The sequence below is a fragment of the Trematomus bernacchii genome, unplaced genomic scaffold, assembly GCF_902827165.1.
Source record: "Trematomus bernacchii unplaced genomic scaffold, fTreBer1.1, whole genome shotgun sequence".
Lineage (NCBI taxonomy): Eukaryota > Metazoa > Chordata > Actinopteri > Perciformes > Nototheniidae > Trematomus > Trematomus bernacchii.
In genome coordinates, this window is record NW_022988050.1 from 7,932,382 (window position 1) to 7,958,598 (window position 26,217).

General features: G+C 41.8%; 1 protein-coding gene across 3 annotated transcripts in view; it reads left to right on the plus strand.

Annotated features, from left to right (window-relative positions):
* adkb (adenosine kinase b) overlaps positions 1–26,217 on the plus strand; it is a 100,319-nt gene that overhangs the window by 54,905 nt on the left and 19,197 nt on the right. For all 3 annotated transcript variants that reach the window (XM_034120148.1, XM_034120147.1, XM_034120149.1), the window contains one exon: positions 17,752–17,922. In XM_034120148.1, coding sequence (XP_033976039.1) covers positions 17,752–17,922 — 171 coding nt within the window. The remainder of the gene's footprint in view (positions 1–17,751; positions 17,923–26,217) is intronic.

Sequence of the window (26,217 nt, forward strand, 5' to 3'; positions counted from 1 at the left end):
CCTTTTGACAAAGCCCTTGGCTCACAATTGTCAGAAGATGTAAGCTGACTCATCCACACAAGAAGGGCATGTATCCCTGGGAGCGAGGGGCGAAAAGCTATGATGAATCTTCCCCTCTGTGCTCTCCTCTCTCCACTGAGCCTGCATGGATTAATTACATGACTAGTAGCTAGTTTGGTCCCATTATTTATTTTTTCTAATGAATAATTGTATTCTCCCTCGCTGCTTAGATTTTATTCTGCTCAGGACTTTTCGTCTTCACCCCGTGGAAATAAGAATGCATTGATTATTTTCCATCTAGCAAATATCCCACCAACTGAGGAATAACATGCCTTTCCCCTAATTGGTTTGTTTATCTTGAGCAACAGACTCTGGGTTTGTTTGGACTCTGGCTGGCATCCACACACTGCACCGCTCCTCAGCATGATTACTCACCTTGGGAGGAGGCTGCTGGAGCAAGGTTGATGTTCCCCGCATAGACATCAGGCTGTCATTCTCCCCGCTTATGTGACATCATTTGCCAAGACAGATTTGTTACAGCAAAAATAAATTCAGGCCTAAAAAGGGATTGATTTAAGGACAGGCTGCAAGTGGAAAAAGGCGACAGGAGGGATGGGGGCTCCCAGACACATTTCACCACTCAGAGGGCTCGGGCCGGATCCAAACAAGCTGCCAACAGAAGATGGATTCTGGCTTCATGTATAATTGATAAACTGTATGTTCTAGGTGTCAGCTTTAAAGAGGGAGCTAGGACTATATCAGGAAGCTATTTTTCCTCTCTGAGGCGAGCATCATTTTTATTTTGTCCTCCCCCGTTCTCTGGCTTATCTTCTCAGTTCAGAAAGCCCCGTTGAAAATTATCGTTTTCTTTGAAGGCGACGTTCGGGAAGTGCAGCTTTAAAAGCACATCCTGTTCCTGCGCCTATTAAGAGTGCTAGTCCAGGGCAGATAGCCATCTGCAAAGTTGACTGTACATCCTGAGTTATCAGGATTAGCCATCTCACTCTTGACACCTAGCACATTAATATTATCTATGGTGGACTCTATCCTGCTGAAAGCAGCGTAAAAGGATTAATGCAGCGCTTATCCTTTTGGAAATAATGCCCTTTATTGAGCGGATTTGACACTGTAAAGGCTAATGATGACATTGAATGGAGCAAGAATAAGTAATGGCGCATCATCCCGTGTCATGCAGCCAGAATGTCGCTATTTGCATTCTGACGGCTCAAACTGTATTGATTTTGCTGAAGGCGTTCGGTTGTTTTTCTTCTGCAGCAGTAAGAAAGTGTTACTCAATCATCAACGGTAGCTAATGACAGTCCTCTCCCTTCAGGCCCAATGACACGCTTCCTTCATTGTCATATTGTATGCTCAGATCTCACCTCTGAGCTCTTTGAGCTGCAGCAATTACTGTACATGAAACACAATATGCCAGCATTCCCCCCCCCCTCCTGTCTGTCATGCACATACTGTGGGGTTAATGTGCCTTTGCCCACTCACTTCAATAGGAGCTCATTTGAATCCTGCCGGTCACATCTTTGAGTGGTAGCAGTACAGTTTGTGCCATAAAGGCTCGACTATTTCAGTATATATAATTTTCCTTTCACATAATATAATAGCAGGGAGAAGCAGTTTTCTTTTGTCTTTTTTTATACTGGATTATACAAAAAGTGTCCTTCTGAATTCATATCATTTGTTTTAATATCCCCCCCCTATTTACTTCTTTGAATGTTACTGGATGTAAACAGAAAATGTGCTGGATCCCGCCACACAATAAATGTAATAAACGTGTTTAGGATATGGTGGCATGTAGAGTTGTGAGTGCTAAACCCATGGTAACGCTAAAGCATTATTTCAGGACCCTAACCTTGCTCCGAGGCCATACTCACCATGACATTATTTTAGGAGCCACAAAACAAATAACACAATCATGTCAGAAAACTAAGGTGGCCTAAAAGCCAAAGACACTATCTATAGCAGAGTAAAAAAAGAAGACCTGTTCACTATGTAGACATGAAAGGCTCATTCTGAGTTAACAAAAACACAACGGCCGTGATTAAACACTAATGAAAACATATTATATTCCATCCCTGCTAATAGATCCCCCTAGATGCAACACACTGTCCCTTTAAATCAAGCTAACATGATTGTAATTCAGTGGGAGAGAGTCTCCTTGACCCCCTAACATGATTTGATTATAAAGAGGTTAAACAACTGTTATAATAAATCTGTCAAATCTTTAATAAGATGTGCCATTTTGTATCGGGCATTATAACACTGAGGTGGCGGACAAGTGGCCATCAGGGCCACCTGAGAACATTCACTCTGTTCTTTCTGCTAAATTGCCGCTTCCCCTAGGTGTTTTATTTTAGCAGGAAAGATAGTAACCTTATCAATCACGGCTGCTTCCCTCTCTCCCAAGGACTTGTGGTGATATGTTCTAAGTACTCTCTCCTTTAGCGCTTTTAATGGGAATATTGCATGCTCATTTCAGCAATGCCTCCCTGTTTCTTAATGAGCTGATAAAGCCCCAATTATGGAAGCAAATCCTGATTTCTGATTTGCATTACCGACTCTTGTATAACCACACACGGCGGAAACGTACATGATTGCGGTGCTGAGATGTTAGCCTGGCTTTCCTGATACTTACATGGTGTGTGTGTGTGTTGATGTGCATGTGTAGGGACACAGGAGATGGACAGATTAGATTAGATACAGTAGATGCTGCACGACTCCGGCCGTTTGTGCGTAGAATGTGATTTAGTTGTGAGGTTTGAGACGGGCTGTGAAGCTGCTCTGGGTCCTGTGATGGGTGAGAGGACAGACTGACAGTGACAGTGGGGTGGTAATGGCTCTGAATGAGGAGGAATGGCCCCTGTAAGGCCCCTCACCCAGTGGCACAGCAGCTCTGTCCAAATACACTGCAAAATGAATTCTACTCTCCACCTGTGTGAAGTTTTATCTCCTCCACAGAACTTGAAATCGAGGCTATTTATAGCTTCAGCAATCTGAGGAGGAATGGTGAAAGAAATGGAAAAACGCTACTCTTAAAGAAACCCAGCCTTCACTTTTATTAAGCATCAGCAGCTGCAGCAACGCCACAGCCCATCAGATGTTAAGACATCAGTGGAAGTACAACACAAAATGAGACGATGTTCACATTTGCAGTTCTTTTTTTTTTTAACAGGACCCCAAACAGATAGCCAAGAGGGAGTCGCTTGGCTGATCAAAGGCGACCTTTGGACGTGTGATCAGAGTTGTGGAAATATCAGTATGAGTGCACTTGCATGTGATTTCCCGGGTTTGTTTTCATACATTTGCCTCTCTTGCCCTCGGTGCCCGTTTTCGTCTCTGAAACTGAAACATCATGTCTAGAATTTTGACTGGGGAGCTCTGCAGTTCATGAAAAATGCATTCACTCGCTCTTCTTCTAACTCCTCGCCTCTGATACTCTTGTCATATCATATCCATGTCATGTCAGTGTGTGTGTATTAATTATGTAGCAGGCGCAGTTGAGGAGACAATATTGATGCATCTCTATATATATATATAACTCACCCGTTGTTGGGAAATATAAACAAGACTTAATTAAGAATGAGAAGACGCTTTAATGTTTAGCCCTGTGAGTAAATACTTCTTAGCTAGTGTTTACATTAAGCTTTTTTTTCTTTTTCTTCCTGCCTCTCTCTGGCTCCATTTTATTCTCAGAGTCAAACTCTACTCAACCGTTGTGGTCACTTTATTTCCGGTTCAACTGAGGTGTTTGACCCCAGTCATCCTGTCTGGGTTCAGCCCATTTCTTTGTCTGCAGAGCTCGCACCCAGTAGCACCCTTTTGGTGGTGTACCAAATTGCAAATGTAATTTATTTCTTTGCAAGCAGACTTATGCATGAGTAAGAAGTCATGTTGTAATATAAAATTGCTCGGCGCACACATGCCAGATCCTGTTTTGGATTTGTGAGTCCTCTGAATATCAGGAGGCATCAGATGGATGGTTCCTCCTTGAAATGCAGCCGTTTCCCTCCGGTCCTCTTCCTCCGTCTGTAACAAATGATCTCTCAGGATTAAAACCACGACAAACACTTGAGAAATATTAATCTTCTTTCAGGACGTCATTCAAAAGTAAAATTCAAAAGGAACAAAAACCCATTTGATGTTTTAAATGCCAAGTCTGATATCTGTTTGAAGAAAGATTAAATGCATCATGTTTATAAAAGCATACTTTAAGTTATTAACCTTGTCCTTGCCAACAACTGAGTCAACATTGATTGTGTGTGTTTTGTAATGCTAGAATGATTGTTTTCCAGCGCTGTGATTGCAGCGGTTTGGCAGGAATAATTGGAAGTTCAAAGCGTCGATTTGTGAGCGTAGCCTGGGGATAGGTTTTCTGGAGAAGCTGACACTTCAGACGTATTATGAAGCCATCACGTCTAATTTGCACAGGGCTCTTTTGTAATTTAGCCCCAGTTCAGAGGAAGAGTCTCCTGCTCTGCAGCACAATGCACACTCTTGCTTGCATTGTTCACGCTCATTGGAAGAGACACTGAGTGAATGAGTCTTGGAGCTCAAATAATGTGCAGCACTGTTCCTGTCATATTTGTTGCTGTGTAATGGCTCCTGATTTGTAGTTTCCTGCAGCGCCTTTTGGATTTGGTGCAGAGCAGACATCACTGCACACTATACAGCAACTGTTTCGCTGTGCATCCAGTCCAAGCAGCTTGTTTACAACTCGCTGTTGAAGCAACTGCATGACAGATAAAGGACCTCCAAAACGTGCTATTTGAGAGGGGGATGAAACCTCTTCAGAGGAAGGACTGGGGTTTTCCACATGCCGCCCAGACATTCTCACACATATTGAGTTTGTCTGTGTGCATCTTTGAAGATGCAAATGTGTCAACCACATGTATCCAACCACCCAGCGAGAAGCTGAGATGCTCAACTGCCTTTCTCACGGCTCTTAAATGGCTGCCAGTGATCTTCAGCGGCTCTGCATGTCTGTGCAGCCCGCAGTTCTTTTTCAACGGACAGATTAGTTTTTGTGGTCTATTGAATAATTTGTGCACATTTATCACAGGGCAAAAAACGTCAGTTCAACCACATTATGAGACGGAAGAGAGTTTGGCTGTAAAATGTTACGACTTCTCGTGTAGCAGCCTGTTACAGTAGATAGTAAGTGTAAGCTTTCCTAATGATACAGAAGCCATTAATTGGCCATTAATAAAAACCAGAAGTTACTAGTGTCAGCCAACTTAATTTATTGCTTCAACTTTTCAGATCTATTTTGAATGACAACACAGACAGAATATGTTTTATTTTGAACATGCAGTCACTTCTTAATCAAGAGAATATTTATACCTCAAACTTGCCAGCCAGCTTTGACGTCTGGTGCAATAAAAAAAGACGGCACATCATAGCTTGGCATATCCTGACAGAAGAGACGTTCGTAAATTATTGATGTTTTCCCTTGCTCTGTCACCTATCATTGCACTATCCTTCTACTCCTGCGTTTTGAAATGCAAGAGTAGTAGTCCTGCAGTGTGGCAAGTCATGTTACTGGCTCTCATTTCAATATCTGAAGTGAAAGGTCGGGATGATATATTCTGTCCTGCCGCGATGACAGTGACTTACATGCCACCAGTTCAACATGGTACACTTTTACGAGGCCCACCCTGCCTGTCGAGCAAACTGATAATGAATCAATCTGTGTGAAACATTTATGGGTAGCCCCCTTCCCCCTCCTTGCGTGAGGCCAATTAGAGCCTCCTCGGTGGCCCCTGCTGTCTGAGTCAGGGAAGCCCCTCGCATTGTCATATCAATATTCCTCTGTTGATCTCCAGCTGAGGCGAGTCCGGCTGCTCTTTCCACACATGCTAATTTGCATTCGCCAGCATGTGTGGGAGATGGCATGCTGGCTGCCTCTCCTCCTTGTTCCCAAACCTATTGTTGGCTCTCTCTCTCTCTGTCTTTTTCTACTTTCCTTCTTCTTCTTTTTTTCGAGAGGGAAAGGTTTCTTGATTCCTGGCATGCCAGAGAAGGGTCCTCTGTGGATTACATTGGCTAAGCCCTTATCACTCCAAGAAATTCACTGCCTGCTTAAAAAAGTGGTAGGAGTAGAAAATCAAGAGGAAGTGTTATTCTTTTTAAGTTTCTCCCTATTCCCATGGAAAGTTATTACGGGTTTGAAGAAAAGTCCTTTTTTTGGCACTCAAGTTTTCTCGTAACTGCATTTCATATTTCACCCTTCTTTTTTTCCCTTTTTCTTTTCCAAGCGGCTGGCTGGTGGAATTTTAGAAGTGGAAAATGTGAAGGCAGGTGCTTGAGAGCGAGGGAGTGAGGGGAGGTTTAGGGAGGGCTGTGCTCACTGGGAAGCGATGTTAAACATCCAGGGGAAATGTTTGTTATTCTAATGGGATACCACCATGGTAACAGCTTTTAGAGACTCCCTAGGCTTTGTGTGGAGTATATGCACGCTTTCATCAATCTCGCCTAATTTCTTTGGGGATTAGCAGATATAATCAGTCCTTTCTCCAAGTCGTCACCTGCTTATCGACATGAATATTATGGTGAAATTTAGCAGAACACAGCCCTGTTGGAAGTGGAGAAACCAATACACGGGCCATTAATATAAATCACAAATTTAAGTGAGCCACTAAATGAATCCAATAGTCATTAGTATTCCTTTTGTGCTGAATGACAACCCAGACAGAATAGCTTACATTTCGCACATACCTATTTCCCTTCTTCTTTTAAATCCTTGCAACCAGGACCAAAGCACTTTTGCCTGCATTACATCTTCACGTTAAACATGTTTCAGACAGGGTAATGAATTATGTCACTTCCAGATGTAATACCTTTACAAGGGTTTTAAAGGCAATAGAGTGAACTCATTTACAAGACTTGGGTAAAAAAGGAAACCCTTGCCTGATGTGGAGCCTCCGTGTTTAAAAGGCTCCAATAACTCGTAAGCCCCTCTCAGTTTTATACCTTTTTCTCTCCCTCTGCAGATTTGCTTAAGTGGCTTATGTGAATTGCAATTGCCACATTGAAGCCAGGCTGTGTACAGAATACATTTCTTCCCGGCTGTGACCAGCTAACAGTGCGGTGAACTTGTGCATGTGGTGATGGAGGGGTTTAACACACAGCACCGCAGCGCCGTGGGAGTATAGCCTGACCCAAAGCTAAGCCCCCAGCCGAACAGCCTTCCATCAAACTCCCAACACTGCCCTCTTATCTGCTGGCATTTCTGTGTGATACAAACAGCCAAGACGTGATATAGTTGGCTACATGTCATATCTGGCATTGTACTACGCTCTATCTGCTCCCCCCTCTGTGAAATATAATGCTTTTAACTCCCCAGCTTTCTGCCTTTGCTATTTTTTCCATCTGCAGCAGAGACAGAGACCAGTGTGTTTGCTCGTCTTGGCCAAAGGCCAAAGGCTCTTTCTGATATAATCCCCACCATCGATCAGACTTTGTTTACTTTAACATGGTTTCTCTCCCCTCCAGCAATTAGAAGGCAACCTTCCACCTCCCGTTCCACAGACTAGCTTTATACGTTTATTTTTCCCTTAAGTGGTAATTTTTCATGTTGTGGCTAAGCTCTGAGAAGTGTGGGTGTATATTAAGTAATGGATACTCTTCAACCAAAATGACTACTAACACATTTTGTTAATATTTCTTTGTCTTTCAGAAGGGAGAATTCCCGGGTCACCAAACACTGCTACTTATTGCACTGTACTGTCACTAAACTGTATTATTTAGGGATGATTCACACATTTCTGATCCAGCACTCCACATCCTGTGCGTTTAATTTAGGCTGCCCCACTTAGAAATAACAAGCACTTTGGATTTTTTAGAAAAATGGATGTGGCTGTAGAAGCTGAGGATGACTCTCCTGTCCTGTCTGAGAGGCTCTTGTCATAATAAATCAGGAGAGAGAGTGACTGGTCGTCTCTGTGGCTTTAGCAAAAGAGGTTTATAATCCACACAGAGAGGAGGACATTTAGTTTTATTGGTTAAATTGTGATCATAAATCTGGAGTACTACGTTACACCTGTCAGTGATAAAGCACGTGTCCAAAATCTCTATTTGTTGCACACCAGAGTAGTATTAAATGTTCTTTTCAGAGAAAAGTGAATGAGTGGAACAGATTTGTATACAGTACTCTAAAGGGCTGTTCCACCCACTTGTTTGATGAGCTAGACATGTATAGAAAGCCAATAATAAAATACATTTATAATATTGCAAGGTTTTTACACCTGCTGGAGTGTAATGTTGGTGTTTCAGTAACTGCAATATGCAAGGAGTGCAATGGAAACAGATTTAGGATGTGACTTATGAAAATGCACATTCATTTGCATTTTCCTTTTGGTTTTGATTCAGGTCATTTGGTTAACATTTGAATACAAACCTGGAAAATAAAGGTCACTTAGGGCAAGCAAAGTACCTTTTTGTTTGTGAGTTGGTTTCAAGTCAACAAGTGTCACTGATTGTGACCATGGAAACATATTATCAATAGTACCTTTTTTAAAGCTTAAATAAGTCAGTCTTAATTTGGGTTAAACTGTCTACCTTGCATTAGTCTAATCCAATCAAATAAGTCTGGTTTATCCATGTCGATAAGAAATAATATATTCTAGTGCCTATGTGTATTTGTCATCTTGTCCAAAAGAGAGGTAACCACACTGCGCCTAATAAGTCTTGCAGAATTATCAAAGGCACGCGGCATGCTAATGCCTCTGAACGATTTAAATTGACCATCTAACACATAGCTTCACCCTGTTACTTGTGCTTTTGGCAGACAACCCTGACGCCTACCAGCAGCATCTGAATTTTGTGATTTTTTGTTTTTGCTAGATGCTTAAGAAAGACTCTTATTTCATGGCTGTGATTATTTATCTTAGCCTCGGATGCTACTCTCAAGTGGGAGAAGCTCTTAGTACACTGCTAATGCTACTTGTGCTTTGAGGGAGAAAAATGTCCAGTAGTGAGCAATAACGTTCACATTACTCGCAGAGAAAACGAGGAGCGGTGGGCAACTTTAATGTAATTATCATGCATTTACTTTAAAACGTTGGAAGTTCCTTCTGTGCTTTCAGTCTTTGCTGTTTTTTTCTTTTGATCACTAAGATTTTGAAGTCCTGCTGGGGTATTTCCATCAGCTGTGATTAGCCGTGCACAGGTAGGGGAGTACTCTTCACTCGGCAGTGAATTTCTAAGGCAATTTAATGTTTTAGCAGCAACTGACCCTTTTTCTTGACAATCAAAATAACAGAGCATCGAGACAGTCTTTTTTAGAACGTGCTCCTGCAGTGACGAGACTTTCTGCTGTTCCTCTTTGTATGTTTACATCATCTGTGTGCACTCAATATTTCTCCCTCTTGGCCCGAATGAAAACAAAGTCAGAGTTGACTCGCAGCAGCATCACAGCACCAGGAGGATAAAAACATGTGGAGTGAATAAACAAGCTCTAAAGTTTCCTAGCCTTGACGGTATTTCTTACCAGTTGTCATTTTATATAGCTTTGTCATTTTTTGCATAATTCCACGGTGCATTGGCTTGGTTTGATTTGATTTAGGACCTCCACCTTCAAGGAAATTGGGCTTAGGGTATGTAAGTTCACACTTCTTGCCTTCTGGCAATTGATTTTTCTGAACTTGATTTTACAGTACTGCTGTTGCAAGAGCAGTAGTGAGTGTTAGAGCCGTGTTGTGTCCCTGAGGTCCAAAGATACTCAAACCTTTAGGGGGAGTTCAGTGTGGTTTTATAATTGAAAGTTAGCAAGTGCAAAATAAAAGGGAATGTGTGTTGATTTAGGTTTAAAACAAGTAATAGATTAGTTGACAGAATATCATTTTTAAATCATACATCAAGGTGAAATACCTCAAATGCACCGTTTCAGCTTCTCCTGTTTAAAGGTCCTGCCTTATTGCTTTTTGTATGATTGTAAACCGAATCATTGGTAAGTTGTATTGTGTTTTTAATAAGAATGTGATTCAAAATACTTTCTTCAAAGTGATGGCATTAATCATATGACACAAGGCAAGTTTATTTATATAGACACAATAAATTACAAGAGCAGAATTAAAGGGTCGTTCCACCACATTTACCCATAAAGCTCTCTTTTACTAGTAATGAGGGATGCTACTAAGTCTGTCGAAGGAGTTTATATTGAAAAACATGTCTGCGGCTCTGGAGAAACTTTTTAACGAATGAGAAAGTAAAGCTTGATGTCATCGGGGATTATTTTATAAGCTTGGGTTCTGAAAAAATAAAACTAACTTGCTTGAATAACCCTTCTAAACAAAGTGTGAAATCATAAATGAAAACCAGTTAGAAATTGCATAAATGATCACACCACAGAAACAACCTAAAGCAGCACTTTAAAGACACCAGCAAGTAATCATGCGTGCTCAGTAAAAAAACATTTGAGTTTTTCCCCTTAAAACCTGCCCCAACTTTTTACACTCATTTAAAATTATTATTTGGCGATCAGCCGCTGATAGCTGTTGGTTTTTTCTTCCTGGGGCCATCATATTACAGTTTCAATTCGTTTTTTTTTTTTTTAAACGGGCATGAATAATTAAAAGTTATTTTCATGCCACGTGTTCTCCTATTTGCTGGTGCCGAGTGCACAGTCAGGAGTTATTATTAGACAGAATTGAAGCGGCCTCGTGTCCTCGGCTCTGAGCAGTTGGGCACCGGGCTCCTGCATTGAGTTTGACAGCCTTCACACAATATTGTGCAAGGGCGCTCCCTTAGCTTCTCATGCTGGTTAAATGTAATATGGCAGATGGATAGTATTTGCAGGGAGAGCGGGGGTCTCACCCTCCCTCTCACTCTTTTTTTTTTTTTCGCCGTCTCTTGCCAGTACCTCAGACATTTCAAGGGGGAGAAATATGTATCAAATTAACTCCTAGCAACAGGGCCTCTGAGCTCCCTGCCCTTGTCTTTTCAGCAATCAGAGCTTTGTTATTTTAGTCTTTCAACCAAAACCAAACTGGATTCAATGGCTTCAGCAATTACCTGTAATTTTCCAACCTGGTGCACTAGCTTTCACCGGCGAGACTGTGAACAGTGAAAGATTGTCTCCTCGGCTCCTCATTTTAGTGTTCAAGTTAAGTGCACTAATTCATTTACATCCATGGAGTGGCACATTTGGAAATGTTCACTTCCCAGCAGCAGGAATGTCTGCGGAGATTTAGTTTCTGTCTGTGCACAACCTTCCAGTCACTGAAACTAGAAACCCCTCTGCAGTGTCGACACTCCAACACCGAACCTCTGCTTTATACATCTGACCCATATATTAATACGTCCTTTCAAGCTAGTTCAGAAAAGACAACTCCGCAGCCCGACATCTGTTTTCACATCAGACTTTTATCCCATTTTTCCATCGACCCCCACAAACTCCCCTTTCCATTCCCCATCCTGTTCCCAAATACTGTAAGAAACTACAGGAGCTCAACTTGACTCCATAAGTGTATTTGCGTGTTTTTTTGTGTGAGTCGGAGTGATGTTTCCCCTTCAGAGGCACTGAAGGAGAGAGAACTGCTTGCACTAAAATGCTAATTAAGTGCAGTGTGGCAGACAAGGACACTTGAGAGTGTGTGCATTAGCGAATTTTAACTCCCTGCAAACCAAACAGTTTGCTCTTGGCTAATCTCCCAATGATGGAGGCAAGAACAACAGTAGGAACCGGAGAGAGTCGAAATATAGACTGGCTTTAGAACATTAAAAGAGAGGGAGAAGGAGCATGGTTTTTCTTTTCATTACCAAGATAACACCGTTTTAGAAGAAGAAAGCATCTCTTCTGGCATGGTTTCTTTTCTTTTCATCTCCTCACAGAGGTAACATATGGTATCTGTAAGGGAGTCGGATTGTGCTATGCAGTGAATTATTTTGTGGATTAGTATTGGCATTTAAATGCTCTTGGCTTTAAATCTTGTCTGTTTTAGATCTTAAGTACATTCCTTGGCATCCCGCTCTCCCTCTCAGGCTGGCCTCTTCCCCCGGCCAACACATTTTTTGAAACTGTAGAGCTTAACAGGAGAGCAAAAGGCGGCCATTTGAAGAGACCCTGAAGCTGATCTCCAATTACTTTTAGTGAGATAGCACTCAAATCAAATTGTTTCATCCCATGTTGTGATGCCAACAAAACCATAACATAGAGTTGGGGTTAAATGTCTTTTTTTCTTCCTAGGCGAGTAGTAACCTCTGTTGCTCTGCAGAGTTGAGGCGTCTGAGGTTAATGTAATTATGGTCTCTGATGGTTGTACAAATTGCAGGCTGGTAGTGTGACACACACTCCCCTCAAGTGCTTTGTGGTCAGCTCTAATGTCTTGTTTTATCCCGCTCATTAAGACGACCTTGGCCAGGTATGTTTGGTTATCGCCACAACCTCCTCGCTGCTTCTTTATACATCAGGAGACCTTTCACGACATTGCGGGATAAATATCCGCCAGCTATAAAATGGGGTAATATTAAAACCAGAGAATATGTTTTAGAAAATAAATACTGCAGCAGTTAGTAAGTGAGGTCTCTGCCCAGTTGTTAAATCCAGCATTTGTGGCACATTTATGTTGCCCTAGAGGTCCTGGCTGACATGATAGCCCCCTTTCCCTCATCTCAAAGGCCGCCTTTTAAAAGCACAGCCCTCCCTTCTGTTTCCAGTACAGTTGGCCTCCCTCCAGCTCCCTCACAAGAAGTGGATGAATTCCTAGATGTCTGATAAGCTTCACTAGAACACGATTCTTAATGGAAGAAGAAGAGGCAGATGCTATCAGTGCGGTTGAATTGCCTTGCAGTCAGATCAAACATCCTAAAAGTGCAGGGAATGCTGAATCATGGTGGTTACACATTTATCTTCTCTGTTGGTTTAATTGCACTTGTTTCTGAAACCAACTGGCCGTTTCGATGCAAACAAAACATCATTAGCATTGTGAACATCTCACTTGCTTTGTAGCTTTCCCCTCCACTCCTTTTCCTTTTGAAAATGAAAAGCTTTAAAAGAGCTCTTTTCATCCTTGTCATTTTTTTTCCCTCCACTCAAGGCACTTTGTGACACCATTTATCACTTACCTCTGTTTGTTTGTCCTTTCTTTCTCCTGTTTATCAAGCCAGAGACAGACACAGATTCCCCCCGCCCCTCATCATGTGTGAAGGTCTTGCTTGTCCCTGTGTGTTTGTGTGTAAAACAGCAGGACCTTCAGGATCGGGGAGTAAAATATATCTCGCAACACTGGCGTAGCGTGCCAGAGGTGTCTTGATGGAGATGGAGTCATACTGAGCTAATGAAGCTCCAAACCTCAGCTATCGATCCCCCTCGCAATGGTGCTTTACAGAGATAACTGAGGAGGAGAGCAGTGTGTGGCCTCACGCGCGCTCTGATCTGTGTGACATCTAATTCTGTGTAATGAACCCTGTGCACCAGAGAGCATGATGGGGGGGCTGTCTATGGTAATGACAGGGATAGCATGGCTTGGGCGGCTTTTGAAAAGCTATGATACATTGCTGGTTTGCTCACAGGGGTTTTCTGACATCGAGGAGTTTATCACTGGAGCAAAAGCCTGTATTTTTGTTTTACTACTTTGTAACTCTGCTATTTGTAGTTCTCTTTTCTCCCTAAAAGTGCCACCTTTATCATGTCTGTCCATCCTAGCAGACAGACATGATTAATCCCTTAATAAGTTATTACTATTGTGTTTTATTTCATTTCATTTGTATTTGTTCCGTTCATGGTATGCACAACTTAATGTATAACAATTATTTACAAAACATGTCTCTATAAACACACCATACCCGAAAAGGAGCAGGGAGACGAAAATAATCTTATATTACCCCTTTCTCAAAACAAAAAAAATATATATAAATAGATGGTCTGTCCTTCATATTTTCTTATTCACAGCCAATCATAACGGTATCGTAGGAAAATAAGAGAAACACAAAAACGTACAAAAAAACACTTAGTTCCCATTTGACAGTTGAAAGAAACAAAACAAAAAAACAACACCAAAACATCACATGTAAAAGGAAAAGTGCATTTATAGACTTCGAGACTTTATAGTTTAGTAGTGTAACATTGTACTAAACAGGGTAAGGACCCACAGCTAGAACAATAACTGTGTTTCTTTCAGCCAACAGAGGCAAAGGGTTGAACAAAGGTTAGCTACAACCCATGAGTCTGCATCAAAACAGGAAACCAAAGACACATCCGTGAATTTGTCGTAACGGCGTTCATTGAAGTGGATGTGGAAACTATGGTTGTTCAAGTGGTGCTATTATGAGTCAGCTTTAAAACTGCATTTGTTTTGACCACTAGGAAGCAGTGCAACAAACGGTAAACACAACACTGACATATGATAACATTATGGAGTACTTACAGCAAGTGTAGGGAAGAAAATGCCTTAGAAATACAAGAAACCGATATTGAGCAACATTAGTATTCACTTGGAAGCGCGTTTCTGGCCCCCTTGGCAACTGGAAGTCCAATGTTATTTTTTGTTTACTTTTAGACTCTTTAAAAGGTCTTTGCAGGTCTCCCTTGAAAAAGAGATCGTTGATCTCAATGGGATTTTTTAACCTGGTTAAATAAAGGCTACAAACAAACAAACAAAAACTCATGTAGCCCCTGCAGAGATATCTGGCTCCTTTTGTTGCCAAATGCTCCACATTCATCAGATGTATACATTTAAATGCTGTTCATGTAATGTACAGCGGGATTATCAGAGCTTTCTCTTCTGAGAGTTTGTCACTAGGGACTGATCTGTTTGACATTATGCAGTGATTTCATCTATTGTTAATATAAAGTATAGATAAAGTATAGATAAGAACAACTTTAAAAGTAGAGGGCCTTTAGATTGTGAAACCCTCTGAGAGACATGTGTGATTTCTGGCTGTATAAATAAACTTGACTTAGATCTAGGGATTTGATCAAATGTATTATGATTGCAGTGGCCATAATTACTCTTTTCAGTCAAGTGGTGATGGTTTGAATTCCCTTCATCATTCCTGAGTAATAGGAAGTGTCAAACAAAACCTTCATAACACGGCGCTCCCCCTCATCGCTGCAGAATTAAAATAGACCCGAAAAAAAAGGAAAAGCGTTTCCTTTTCCATGACCACCTCTGCTGCTGGTGCAAATGAAAATGCCCTTCCCAAAATAGATCATTTTTACCCTTCAGATGTCCACTTTTATTTTAAGCTCAGTGACACCATGCCATCCATCACACCCAGCTTTTTTAGATGTGAGCAGCCCCGGGGAAACACTGATACAATGCAGGAGGAAGTGTGATGGCTTTCTGCTGCTGTGAAGTTAGGACGTCTATGGTTAGATTACCACTAATTTCATCTCAGGGTAGCATTTAGACATTTTCTTTGTGTGAGTAAAGTGGAAGTCATTCCTCTTTTTAGGGTAAACATTGAAAGTGGATGCCTTGCCTTTCCAACTCTGCCCTCAAATTACCACTTGACATGGCCAAACATCGCTCCGCATTATTGTGTGCCAGGAAAAAGCATTTCTGAATGCTTTATTGAATGTTTTGGCTGGGTGGAAATTGTACGAAGTGTACCCAGCGCTTTGATCATCTTGACCTGGAAATGTGATAGTGACCCCACTTCACAGGGCTGCCTGACACCTGGGGAACTGGATCTGGTTTTCTTGATACGTGATCCGCACCACAGCACTAAAGACTTAACTTCTCCCGTTTCCAAAGTCGGCAGGGACTACTGATGGGAACTGGAATTTCACATGGCTCAGACTGAGGCTTTTTTTATGTCTTTCTCCCACAAGCCACTGGAGTCACAGCATGTGGAGGCTGGTGGAAAAATGGCCTGTATGATTTGAATGAACAAGATTCCTGCAGCATTACTTTAACTCTAAGACATTCACAAAAAACGTTTTACAGAAAAGATCGAACAGTGCTGATGATTTATGTTTTGTAGGTACTTAATTTGTATGCTAAAAGACATTTCAGATTCTTTGAGTTCTCAATAAGTTGTTTGTTTTATTTAGCCGTTTTGATGTCATTATTCATTTGTTGGTTGGTTTTCACAGTGTCCAGCTGTGTTTTGTTGTTGCAAGTTGCACATAACGACATAGAGAGTTGCACTTCATCTAAATAAAACATAAACACCGATATGAACACACATATTTAATGGATGTGACAGTCATTTAGGCCCTCATTTTCTAAGTAAATTGATCAGGAGGACAGATGCTGCAAGATCTTGACAGCTTAACAACAAACCATGATTTAGGAACACAGGATTGTAAAGATAAATTATCATCATTTTGTCATTTTATGTTTCTTTTTTTGTCTCTTGATTTATATTGGACTACTGTTTTAGATCGACATGGATAATTTGTTGAACGGTCGGTTTATGTATGACAGTTGTGAGCTATTTAATGTGATGGCACTGGCAGTGCTAGGGAGGCCAGAAGTAAATTACACAGAGCCAGTGTGTGATTAGAGAAGCTGTGGCATGGCTTTTAAAGTTCACCACCCCTCAGGATATTTGATCGAGCCGCCGGCCTTTGATCAGTGTTAACATTACGGTAACCATGACAGTTTATTTTCAACTACCAAAAAAAGACCGTTTGTGTCAGAAAACAATCTCCCCTTCCTCTGACACGTTGGCACGGCACAAAAGAAAAATGTCAGGGTCAGTGATAGGCCATTAGCCCAGAGTGAGCTCCTTTTGTGCTCCCAGATCCATTGAAACACCTTTTTTAAGATTTCAACAGATGGTACCGTGACACAGCAACCACAGGTGCTGACCTGGGCCTTAATTTAAAGACATTGCCAAAAAAAACACGGGTCTTACACCACAGCAGAGCACAGCGAGGAAAATGTCTCTCCAGAAAGAGAATGGCTCTATGAATGTGTAATAAAGAAGTCACCTGCTTAGCACGGCTGTATTGTAATGCCTTGTACATTTGATTGACTACACAGTCACCCTCTATTCATGGGTATTATACCCTTTTCTTTTTCATAGAGGTCGCTCCTCCGTAGCTGCAAATGTCATCGTGCTTTAATGAGAACTCCACTGTAGCCCACAATGGAAGCTTTTCAGCCAGATTAAATGTATCACTGTGCTGAAACTTTCCTTTGCCCCTATTGTGACACAGTGGTTTTACAGAGCAGCTTGTTGCTGAAAAACAAGGTTAAGAAGATCAGTATCAAAGGAGGAGTGTTTTTGTGTGGCTTGCTGGAGAGTCTCGCTTCAGGTTTCCACCTGAAACACAAAGGTGTTTTCTTACCTGATTTGTATTCATTCACACAATGAGTGGACCTGCCTCTCTTGTTTCCAAGTAAGGAGAGTCCAGACGAGACTTTTGTTCGCCCTATCATCGGATACGTGCATGTTGCTTCCTCCAGTACGAGCCTTGGAGCCCAGCCACAGGCTTTGTCCTGGATAGATTTGTTCCTGCCCCTTTTCCTCTTCTTTGTAGCTCTGTGTATGCTCCAAGAAACCATTCAGATAAATGTTTGAGCAGTACCGCTCCTTTTTTTCCCCTCTTGACTCCAGTGTTATTTCAATAATACCAAGCCATGTCACATTTTAAATTGCCATGTCAGGATCCAAAACCCACAAATTAGCAGTTTAAAGTGTTTCAGTCCATAGGAGCCTGTAGTTCAGATCATTCTGTCCCATTTTGTGCTGTCAAACCCCAGATCATGCTTCCTGTGCAGTGGCACCACACAGATGAGTTAGTTTGATCCTGTTGATGTCAATAAATATTGTATTTGTTTTCAGGGTTTCTTCCTCACTGTGTCCCCGGAGTCCATCCTGAAGGTGGCGAAGCACGCTTCAGAAAACAACAAAATCTTCTGCATGAACCTCTCGGCACCTTTCATCAGCCAGTTCTTCAAAGAGCCCTTGATGAAGGTCATGCCTTACGTCGACATCTTGTTTGGTAACGAGACGGTAAGTGAAACGTGACGTGTTCCTTCAGGACAGATATTCTGTTTGCTTACACATTGTTTTGATTAAGATGACCAGAACATGTGTTTTTTATGTGCATGCTTATATTTATTTCCACAGAAAAGATTATAATTTCAGTCTGTTTTGGTTTTTTGGGTTATTTGGTAAGACATTTAAAAAACCTGTGTTAAGTATTTGGCCTTTTTATAATAAAATGTCATGCTAACACTACATTTGGATGCTAAACATGGTAAACATTATACCTGCCAGACATTGGCCTGTAAGGATTGTAATTGTTAGCACGCTGATATTAGCATGTTGCTCTCAACGCTGCTGCTCAAAGTACAGCTGCTCTGGATTCTTGTTTTTTTTACTACTCAAAAACATTTCAATCAATCTTCATCACCTTTAGTACATATGTGAATGAGCATGAGAAAAACCGTTTAATTACACTTTTGAAATATCTTTTACATAACATATAATCCTCCAAATACTGAAATATGTCCAGAACAACAAAAGACAGGTCTACTGATGGCTGTAAATCAAATAACTTTATAATAAGCATGATTTATTCTTCCGTAAACCCTAATATTCCCAGTCAAAATAGTTTTTTTTTTCAAATCTAACCTGCATGATGCAGATTAAATTCTTCAAAATATTGTCCATGATTCACACGATGAATTTAAAGGATTGTGCCGTCTTCCTGCAGGCATGTGCTCCGAGTGCTGCACTGTATATTATCTCACTATGTTAAAAGCTAAATCTAAATACGCCGTTTCATTCCACTCATTGCTCTCATTTCTCCTCAGTGCCCATTTAACTTCTCACTTATCACTGCCCCATAAAGAGATGAATAAGGATTAGCCCTGTAATCATTCATCTCAATCGCGTCACCATTTCAAGGCGGTTGATCTATTGATTTTCTCGCCTCTGTGGAAGTGAGTTGCTGGTTGGAGGTCAAGCTGTGGTCACAGACCGTGGTGCTGCTGGGAAGTATCCTCTAACAGGCCAGCTGGGCTTGCCTCGGAGGCACCGCCTGGACAAACTGCACCTTCGGGGGGGAGAGCAGGGGAGGGGATGATCACTGGGCTGAACTCGCCTCCCCACTGCTAAAGCTACTAAACAGAGCCCTGTCTTGCAGTCAGAGATGGGGTCCACAGAGCAGGACAGAACTGGAAGAAACAGCCCGGCTTTTGAGGATTTATTGCTGTTGCTGACTTCAGCTTTTTCCTCTTCTCTTTCCTCTCCCGACATAAGACCTCCCTTTTTACATATGCACATCTCTTTTGCTCCCTAATTGCTGTGAGGGACGATTCCTTCTCCGAAACCACGTTGCACATTTTGCAAGCGTTATGTATTTTCGGGTTGGTGGTACTGTAACTGTTTGCTAAAGAAGTTTGCTCACACCTCCAGTCATTACAATTTTAATGGCTCTGGATAATTGCAATGTATGTTTGTTGAAGGAGATTATCTCATGGAGTTTCTGTCAGGGCTTGCTCTCTGGAATTGAACCCGGCTTACACCGCCAAAGTAAGAGATTCAGTGTGAAAACAGAGCAGATATTCACTGCCCTCAAGCCGTGAGGTCTTCCAGGGTCTATACAGGACTAATGCCTGTCCAGAGTGTTTTGACTCCTTTTGGCCTTCCTCTGTGTTGGCTGCTGGGAGGAGGGAGCGGGGAATGACTGCTCATACAGTGGAGCCCCAGACCTCCCATTGTGCACAAGCCAGACGAGGTTGGCGGTCATGCAGTGGTGCATGGTGAGTGACAGGTAACAGGGCTGCCTCGCCCACGCTCACCCCCTCCAGCCCCCCTGGCCGTCCTCTCACCCCGACTTCCACCCCCCCAAAGTGATGGATCAGCCTCAGCCTGCCATGCTTTCATAACAAGTCAGTGACAGTCAGGATCATGCAGACTGACTCCTATAGCCTTGCAGAATGTGCCATAAGGGAAGGCTAATGCGTCTGCCTGTCTCTGCCTTCCTCTCCCACTCTTACTGAGTCACGATACAGAGCTGCACTCGCTTGGGGAAATATGTTAAAGCAGCTGTAAGATCTCATGTCTTTTGCTGTGACTAATAATAATTTAGGGGGGAGATTGGACGTTTTTGAAGATGGAGTGCTGCATTATATTGTCAAGACTGGGATCTTATTTCAGTTGGATCACAATTACCTTTTGATCGTTGGTGGTTCTAAAACAATCGTGCAACACCACAGGCTCCAAAACAGTCAATATCCTCTGTTTCTTTCTGTGTTAGCCTGCTTCTGATGTTGAAATGAGTCTACCCTTGGTAATTCTGCTGTAACTCGATCCTGCTGGTACTTGTTTGAAACCTGGCATCAGCAGGCCCTGCCTGGCCTATCGGCAGCCTCCTACTTATATAACAGTCTCCCATCCATCCTGTAATTACTGCCTTTTTGGGGCATAGTGTCGTGTCTGTTTCTTCACTGGAGAGGCTAGCGACGGCGTTTCTGCGCTGCTAAGGCCTGAGATGGTGCCGACAGAGGCACATAGACATCAGACGCTACTCCACTTAATTGGCAAACATGTCGTGTGATAACCTGGGAACACCACAGACCTAATTGAGTCCTCCTGTGCTGTCCTCCTCTGACTACCTGACATGGAACCCAGGGCATTACATTTCCCTCCATTTAATGGCTGCAGTTAATTAGGCCCGAATGAGGGAATCATTACCGCTGGAAAAACCACATGCCAGTGGATTCGCTGATAAAATTAGCCACAATTTGCTTTTGCTATTTGAACATAAAAGATAAACCACACAATGGGGGGGGGGGAAAGGATTGGACCATTACAGACGGATTTGTATTCTGGAATTTTAGACATATCATAGACAAATGGAACGCTTAATCAAGACTGAATTAATCACCCTGACTGATGTTTTTCTAAGCCAGGATTCGTGGCTTTCCCAATTTAGATCATTTCATATGCTTGGGCTCGTTTTTTTTTATCTTCACAAATGGTTTTAAAATATGCTTCCTTAATAAAACGGTACCGCAGATGAGGAGCTTAGTTTTTTTGCCCCACAGCCAATACCCAGCAACCTCCTCACTCCCCTGCCATTAACATTATATACCACCCCCCATACAGGAGCTCTTCATGCCTTCCATCGCTGTCCAATGCGTTCTGCAGCTCCACACTCAGAGGGAGCTTATTTTTATGGGTCCCAGCCCCGTCTTCCAAACGAGAGACAGCCATTGTAATTGAATACTCAATAGGTGAGCCATTTAACAAAAGTGGAAATGGCATTCGGCTATGTATTAATGTGCTTTGCTGAGGCAAAAAGAGCCATCATTTGAATGTTCAAGCTGTTTTAAAAGAGCATTTAGCCTGCCATCTCTCCAGGCCATGAGAACAAAATGACACGGATTTCTTCCTCCTCTGTACTTTGCGTGAATGTTCCTCACCTAATATTTTGTGTGGTTATCTTGCTTATTTTCCCATCCATCCCTCAGCACCTCTCCCTGATCTAGGTGGAGGGATACAAGCAGCTCTACAGAAGGTTATTGTCATGAAAAGCCCCTCAGGCGTTTTGGCTCACAGCCCTATTTTTCCTCCATCTGCATGCAGTGTGTGTGTGGGGTGGTGGGGGGGGCTCTAATGATTTTTCCAGGACAGGTTGAAGTGGGTGTACAAGTGTATATATGTGTGTTTGTGTGGAATGGAAACAAAAAGGCGGGCAGAGGAGATATATGTGCAACATGGCGTCATTTCTCAACATCTCTGTAGATTCGTCATTTGGCTTTGTTTGTTTGAGGGACTGCTTGGAAGCCTTATCTCTGTGGCGAGGCCCGTGGCTGTTTATCGCCTCGGTGACGTGAGCGGGAACGTGGAAGTGGATGCTCTCTGCTGTCAGTATGTGTGGGTGATGGCAAGTTCACTGAAGGCCCCTTAGGGTATGAGGGGTGTTCTCACACAAAAAAGAAGAATAGGAGAAAGAATTTTCCCTTGACAGCTCAAACACAGCGGTCTCGAGATGTACTTCTCAACAGTAGCTTGAGGAAAATATCCTGTCTTAACTGCCTAAAACAAAGAGATGTGAGGGCCAGATTAGCGTATTACTGAAACAGCTTTCCTTTTAGGCTCTTCTCGCTCTCCTCCTGTCAGAGCTGTCTGCAGAGAACAGGGTAGAACATGAGACATTAACCTCCATGTGTTTATTCACAAGGCCCCACAGGCCAACTGGGAGGATGAACACAGAACCATCTCTAAAGCCGGCGAAGCGGAACAATCACAATGTGTCATTTGAGGGAAAGACATGAAGCATTAGCTGCTGCTCTCCTTTGTGTCTTTCACAACTTAATTTTAATTGAATGTGCTATTTATGTGATGAGTCACATGCCTTCCACTCAGCGCAGAGTACACTGACCTTCAGTGTGACGTACAGTCAGTGAGTTGTATGATGAGTCATAGCGCACAATAGCTGTGATGATTGGCTAACGTAAAAGCTGACTTGTTTTTCTTAATTTTTTGCTGAATATAGATACATAATTCCCAACCCTTAAGAACAAGACCCCCCCCCAAGTTGCAAAAAGCAAGAAATGAAAAAGCTACATAATCATTTTTCCTGATTTTTCTTAAAAATATCATCACTTGAAGTGATAACTTGTGACAAGGAGTTGAAAGTAACATTGCTTGGATTTAAATTTAGATCACATATGTTGCTTTAATGACATCAGAGATCACAGTCCACACATCTTGACATATTGACCCTCACAGCACCTTAAGTTAAGTTCATTACAATTCATCCATTCCAATAGTATGAGTGTATTAAAAACCATGACCTTTTTGTGGTCAGGAGTCAATGTTAACCACTTTGTTGCCCTTTAATTTTACTTCACTAAACATTGACTAACGCATACATAGGCAAGGCAAGGCAAGGCAAGGCAAGTTTATTTATATAGCACCTTTCAACACAAGGCAATTCAAAGTGCTTTACAAAAATGGAAGACATTAAGAAAATGGCATTTAAAATCATTAAAAAGAAAAGATAATAAAATAAACATTAAAATAAAAAATACATGGATAAAAGTTAAATATTACAGTGCAGTTTAAGATGTGAATAGTTCAATTAAAAGCAGCGGCAAAAAGAAAAGTCTTCAGCCTGGATTTAAAAGTAGTCAGAGTTGCAGCGGACCTGCAGGTTTCTGGGAGTTTGTTCCAGATATTTGGAGCATAATAACTGAACGCTGCTTCTCCATGTTTAGTTCTGACTCTGGGGACAGAAAGCTGACCAGTCCCTGAAGACCTGAGAGTTCTGGATGGTTCATAATTTAGCAGGAGGTCAGACATGTATTTTGGTCCTAAACCATTCAATGCTTTATAAACCAGCAGCAGTATTTTGAAATCTATTCTTTGACACACAGGAAGCCAGTGTAAGGACTTCAGAACAGGAGTGATGTGATCCACTTTCTTAGTGTTAGTGAGGACTCGAGCAGCAGCGTTCTGAATCAGCTGCAGCTTTCTAATAGATTTTTTAGTGAGACCTGTAAAGACACCATTACAGTAGTCCAGTCTACTGAAGATAAAAGCATGGACAAGTTACATAACAACAGTACAACCGGGATTTCAAGTTAAATAAATAAAAAAGATTAGTAAGAGATGCACTTAGTATTATGGCCAACTTGGAAAACAACATTTTTTGCAATTAGTTGTTTAACTCATTTTGGTATTTCAGGCTACAAAAAAGCAAACAAATAAATCCATGTTTTACAACTTATCATGTTATACGCCTGATAACAAAAACAGGACAGAAGCGTGTTTCTTTAAAATGTATGACTTTTTAAAGTTAAGGTTTTTTTACTTCTTTGGACAAAGTTATATTTTATTGCTACGACACATCAGCTGGATATACTGAAGTACACCATGTTTTGGCAATCGACTGAGAGCAAGTAGAGAAAGCCCCCAGGACTCGGAGAAGCAAGTCACATAGTCAAAAATTAAGTCTACCGTTATTATTAAAGAAGTCACATTAATATTAAAGACATAATTCCTGAGAATAAAAAACACTCCAAAATGGCTAGTTGCAGTCAAAATGTTTGCCTTTAGGTCCATTAAAAATGAAAACTTTTAGGAGCTACCAGGACTAAAGCCAGCAGGTTCAGCCAGAGAACGACTCTAATGTTTTTGCATTAGAGGAAGTCTGAAAAACTTTTTGTTGGTGTTTGTGCCAAGTGAGCAGCTTTCATTAGATTGAAAAGGTTTGCCACCTTGGAATACTTAATCCAGTCCTCCATGTAACGGCAGCAAACAACTAACATATCTCCTGCTGAGATGTTGGCTTTTCTTATCGTTTTGATAAAATAATTGAAATATTAGACATGCTTAAATACTGTACATTTTTCAAACTACTGTATGGTCCCATTTTGAGTAAAATAGACCTCAAAGCAGGGTACGCTTTCCTTCCATAATGTGTTTTCAGTTAATGAAAGTGAGTTATAACATGTTTGTCATCTGGAAATGTCTTGTTCTGTTTTCACTCATGATGAGCTCCTCCATCTTCTTATTATTACTTCTGTTAGGCAACGACCAAGATGGTGACGGCCAAGATGTCAAACTTGAAGTTTCAAAACCTTTGACAAAACCAATGGGTGATGTTATGGTGACTACATTGACTTATATACAGTCTTTGGTAGTAAATGGTGGTCAAATCAGAAAACTGACACACCAATAGCAGTTATGCAGCAATATCTACCTAAAGTTTGCTATACATTATTAGCAATCTGTTGGTCTTCCTAAGTGAGGCTAAAGTATATGTGCTTATAATTTCATCTTTGAAGAAAACTGTTTTATTACTTATTTTCTGAAGTTAACCACTTTCAAAGGTCACAAGCCAAAAGGGTTGTGAGCTACTACTCGACCAAATGAAGTGTTGCAACAAGATATGGCAATTGCTACAATGAAACCCTCAGCCTTTTCCTGCAGAGAGGGGTTCAGTACAGAAGAAGAATGATCTCTCCAACATTCCTCTGTTTTTCCTGGCCTGTCTGTTTGGGAGTCATGCTACTTTGGGAGCCAGCATGGCTCCGCCAGAGGAGTCCGACTAACCACTGTAATTGTGCCGTGCCGAAGCCGCCTTCCCCAACCCTGGGATTGAACCATGAAATATTCCAAAATGCCGAGGTTAAAAGAGGGGGGTCTTTGGCAGTGCGACGTGAAATGTGAGACCACAGAGCATCTTTAACAAGGAGGCGGATAGAAAGCCAGCCAGCCTGCAAGTCGGGCAGCCAGTGCACATGGTGGAGTCCTCTGAAGGAGAATAATTATGGATGTAAGAGGAGATATTGCGCTGGGAGCAGATCAATAGTGCCCACGTTCTGCTGGCGCTGAGGCCACTGTATTTCTGTCACAGCAGGAGAGTGCAGGATATCAGCTTGTTGCTTGTTGCTGGAGGGACTCGCTGAAGTTTGAACACCGGCGGGTTTCCCAGATAGCCTTACAACCCTTGTTCCTGCACTCCCCACCAAATCACTGCTGCTTGGAGTTTGGCTGCTTGCTTCCCCCCCATCTCCAATCCTCTTATCCACACAGAGTTGGCCGGAGGATTGGCCTTTGTCTACTCATGATTGTGTTCCCACAGTCCAGGCTATACAGTCATGTTTTCCAGTGTCCTTTGGAGGACTCTCCCTATTCTGCTCGGGTTATAAAACTCTGAATAAGAAATGGACAAAGACAGCATAATATACCCAATAATGATACCAAATTAATTTGCTACATGCCATGGGTAATAAAAATCTATGCTCTTATTGTAGAAATGTTGCTTAGCTTAATTTGCTCGCTGCTTCCACTTGAACTGAATGAAATGATTGTTTTTCTGATTTATTGCAGCTTTTTTTGATTGCATCATGCAAGTATTTCCCTCATCTATCACATGTTAGCTGTGTGCATAAATGTGAGATGATTTAGCCTCCTTGTTGAAGGGCCCCTGCCCACTATGCAGCTTTTCATCTGGCAAATGGCCATCTTATCCCATCAACACGTTGGACATCATCTACATTTTTTCTATAGCCAATTTATTCAAACAAAGCTCTCGTGTCCCTTGTGCACACAAATGGTACGAATTATTCCGAGAGCTGTTTTTTTTTTTTTCTCCCCTGGTTTTTTTATTGTCTGAAGCATGCTAGTCCCTCCAGAGCAGATCTTTGTTTCTCATTAGGGGGTAAATAGAGCAGACCAAATGCTCGTATGTTTATTATACACAGGAGGCATGATCACTGTTCTTAACAGTTCACTGCAGAAGAAGCGGTTTGCTTTTTTGACCTTTTGTTTGCAGCGCCTGCA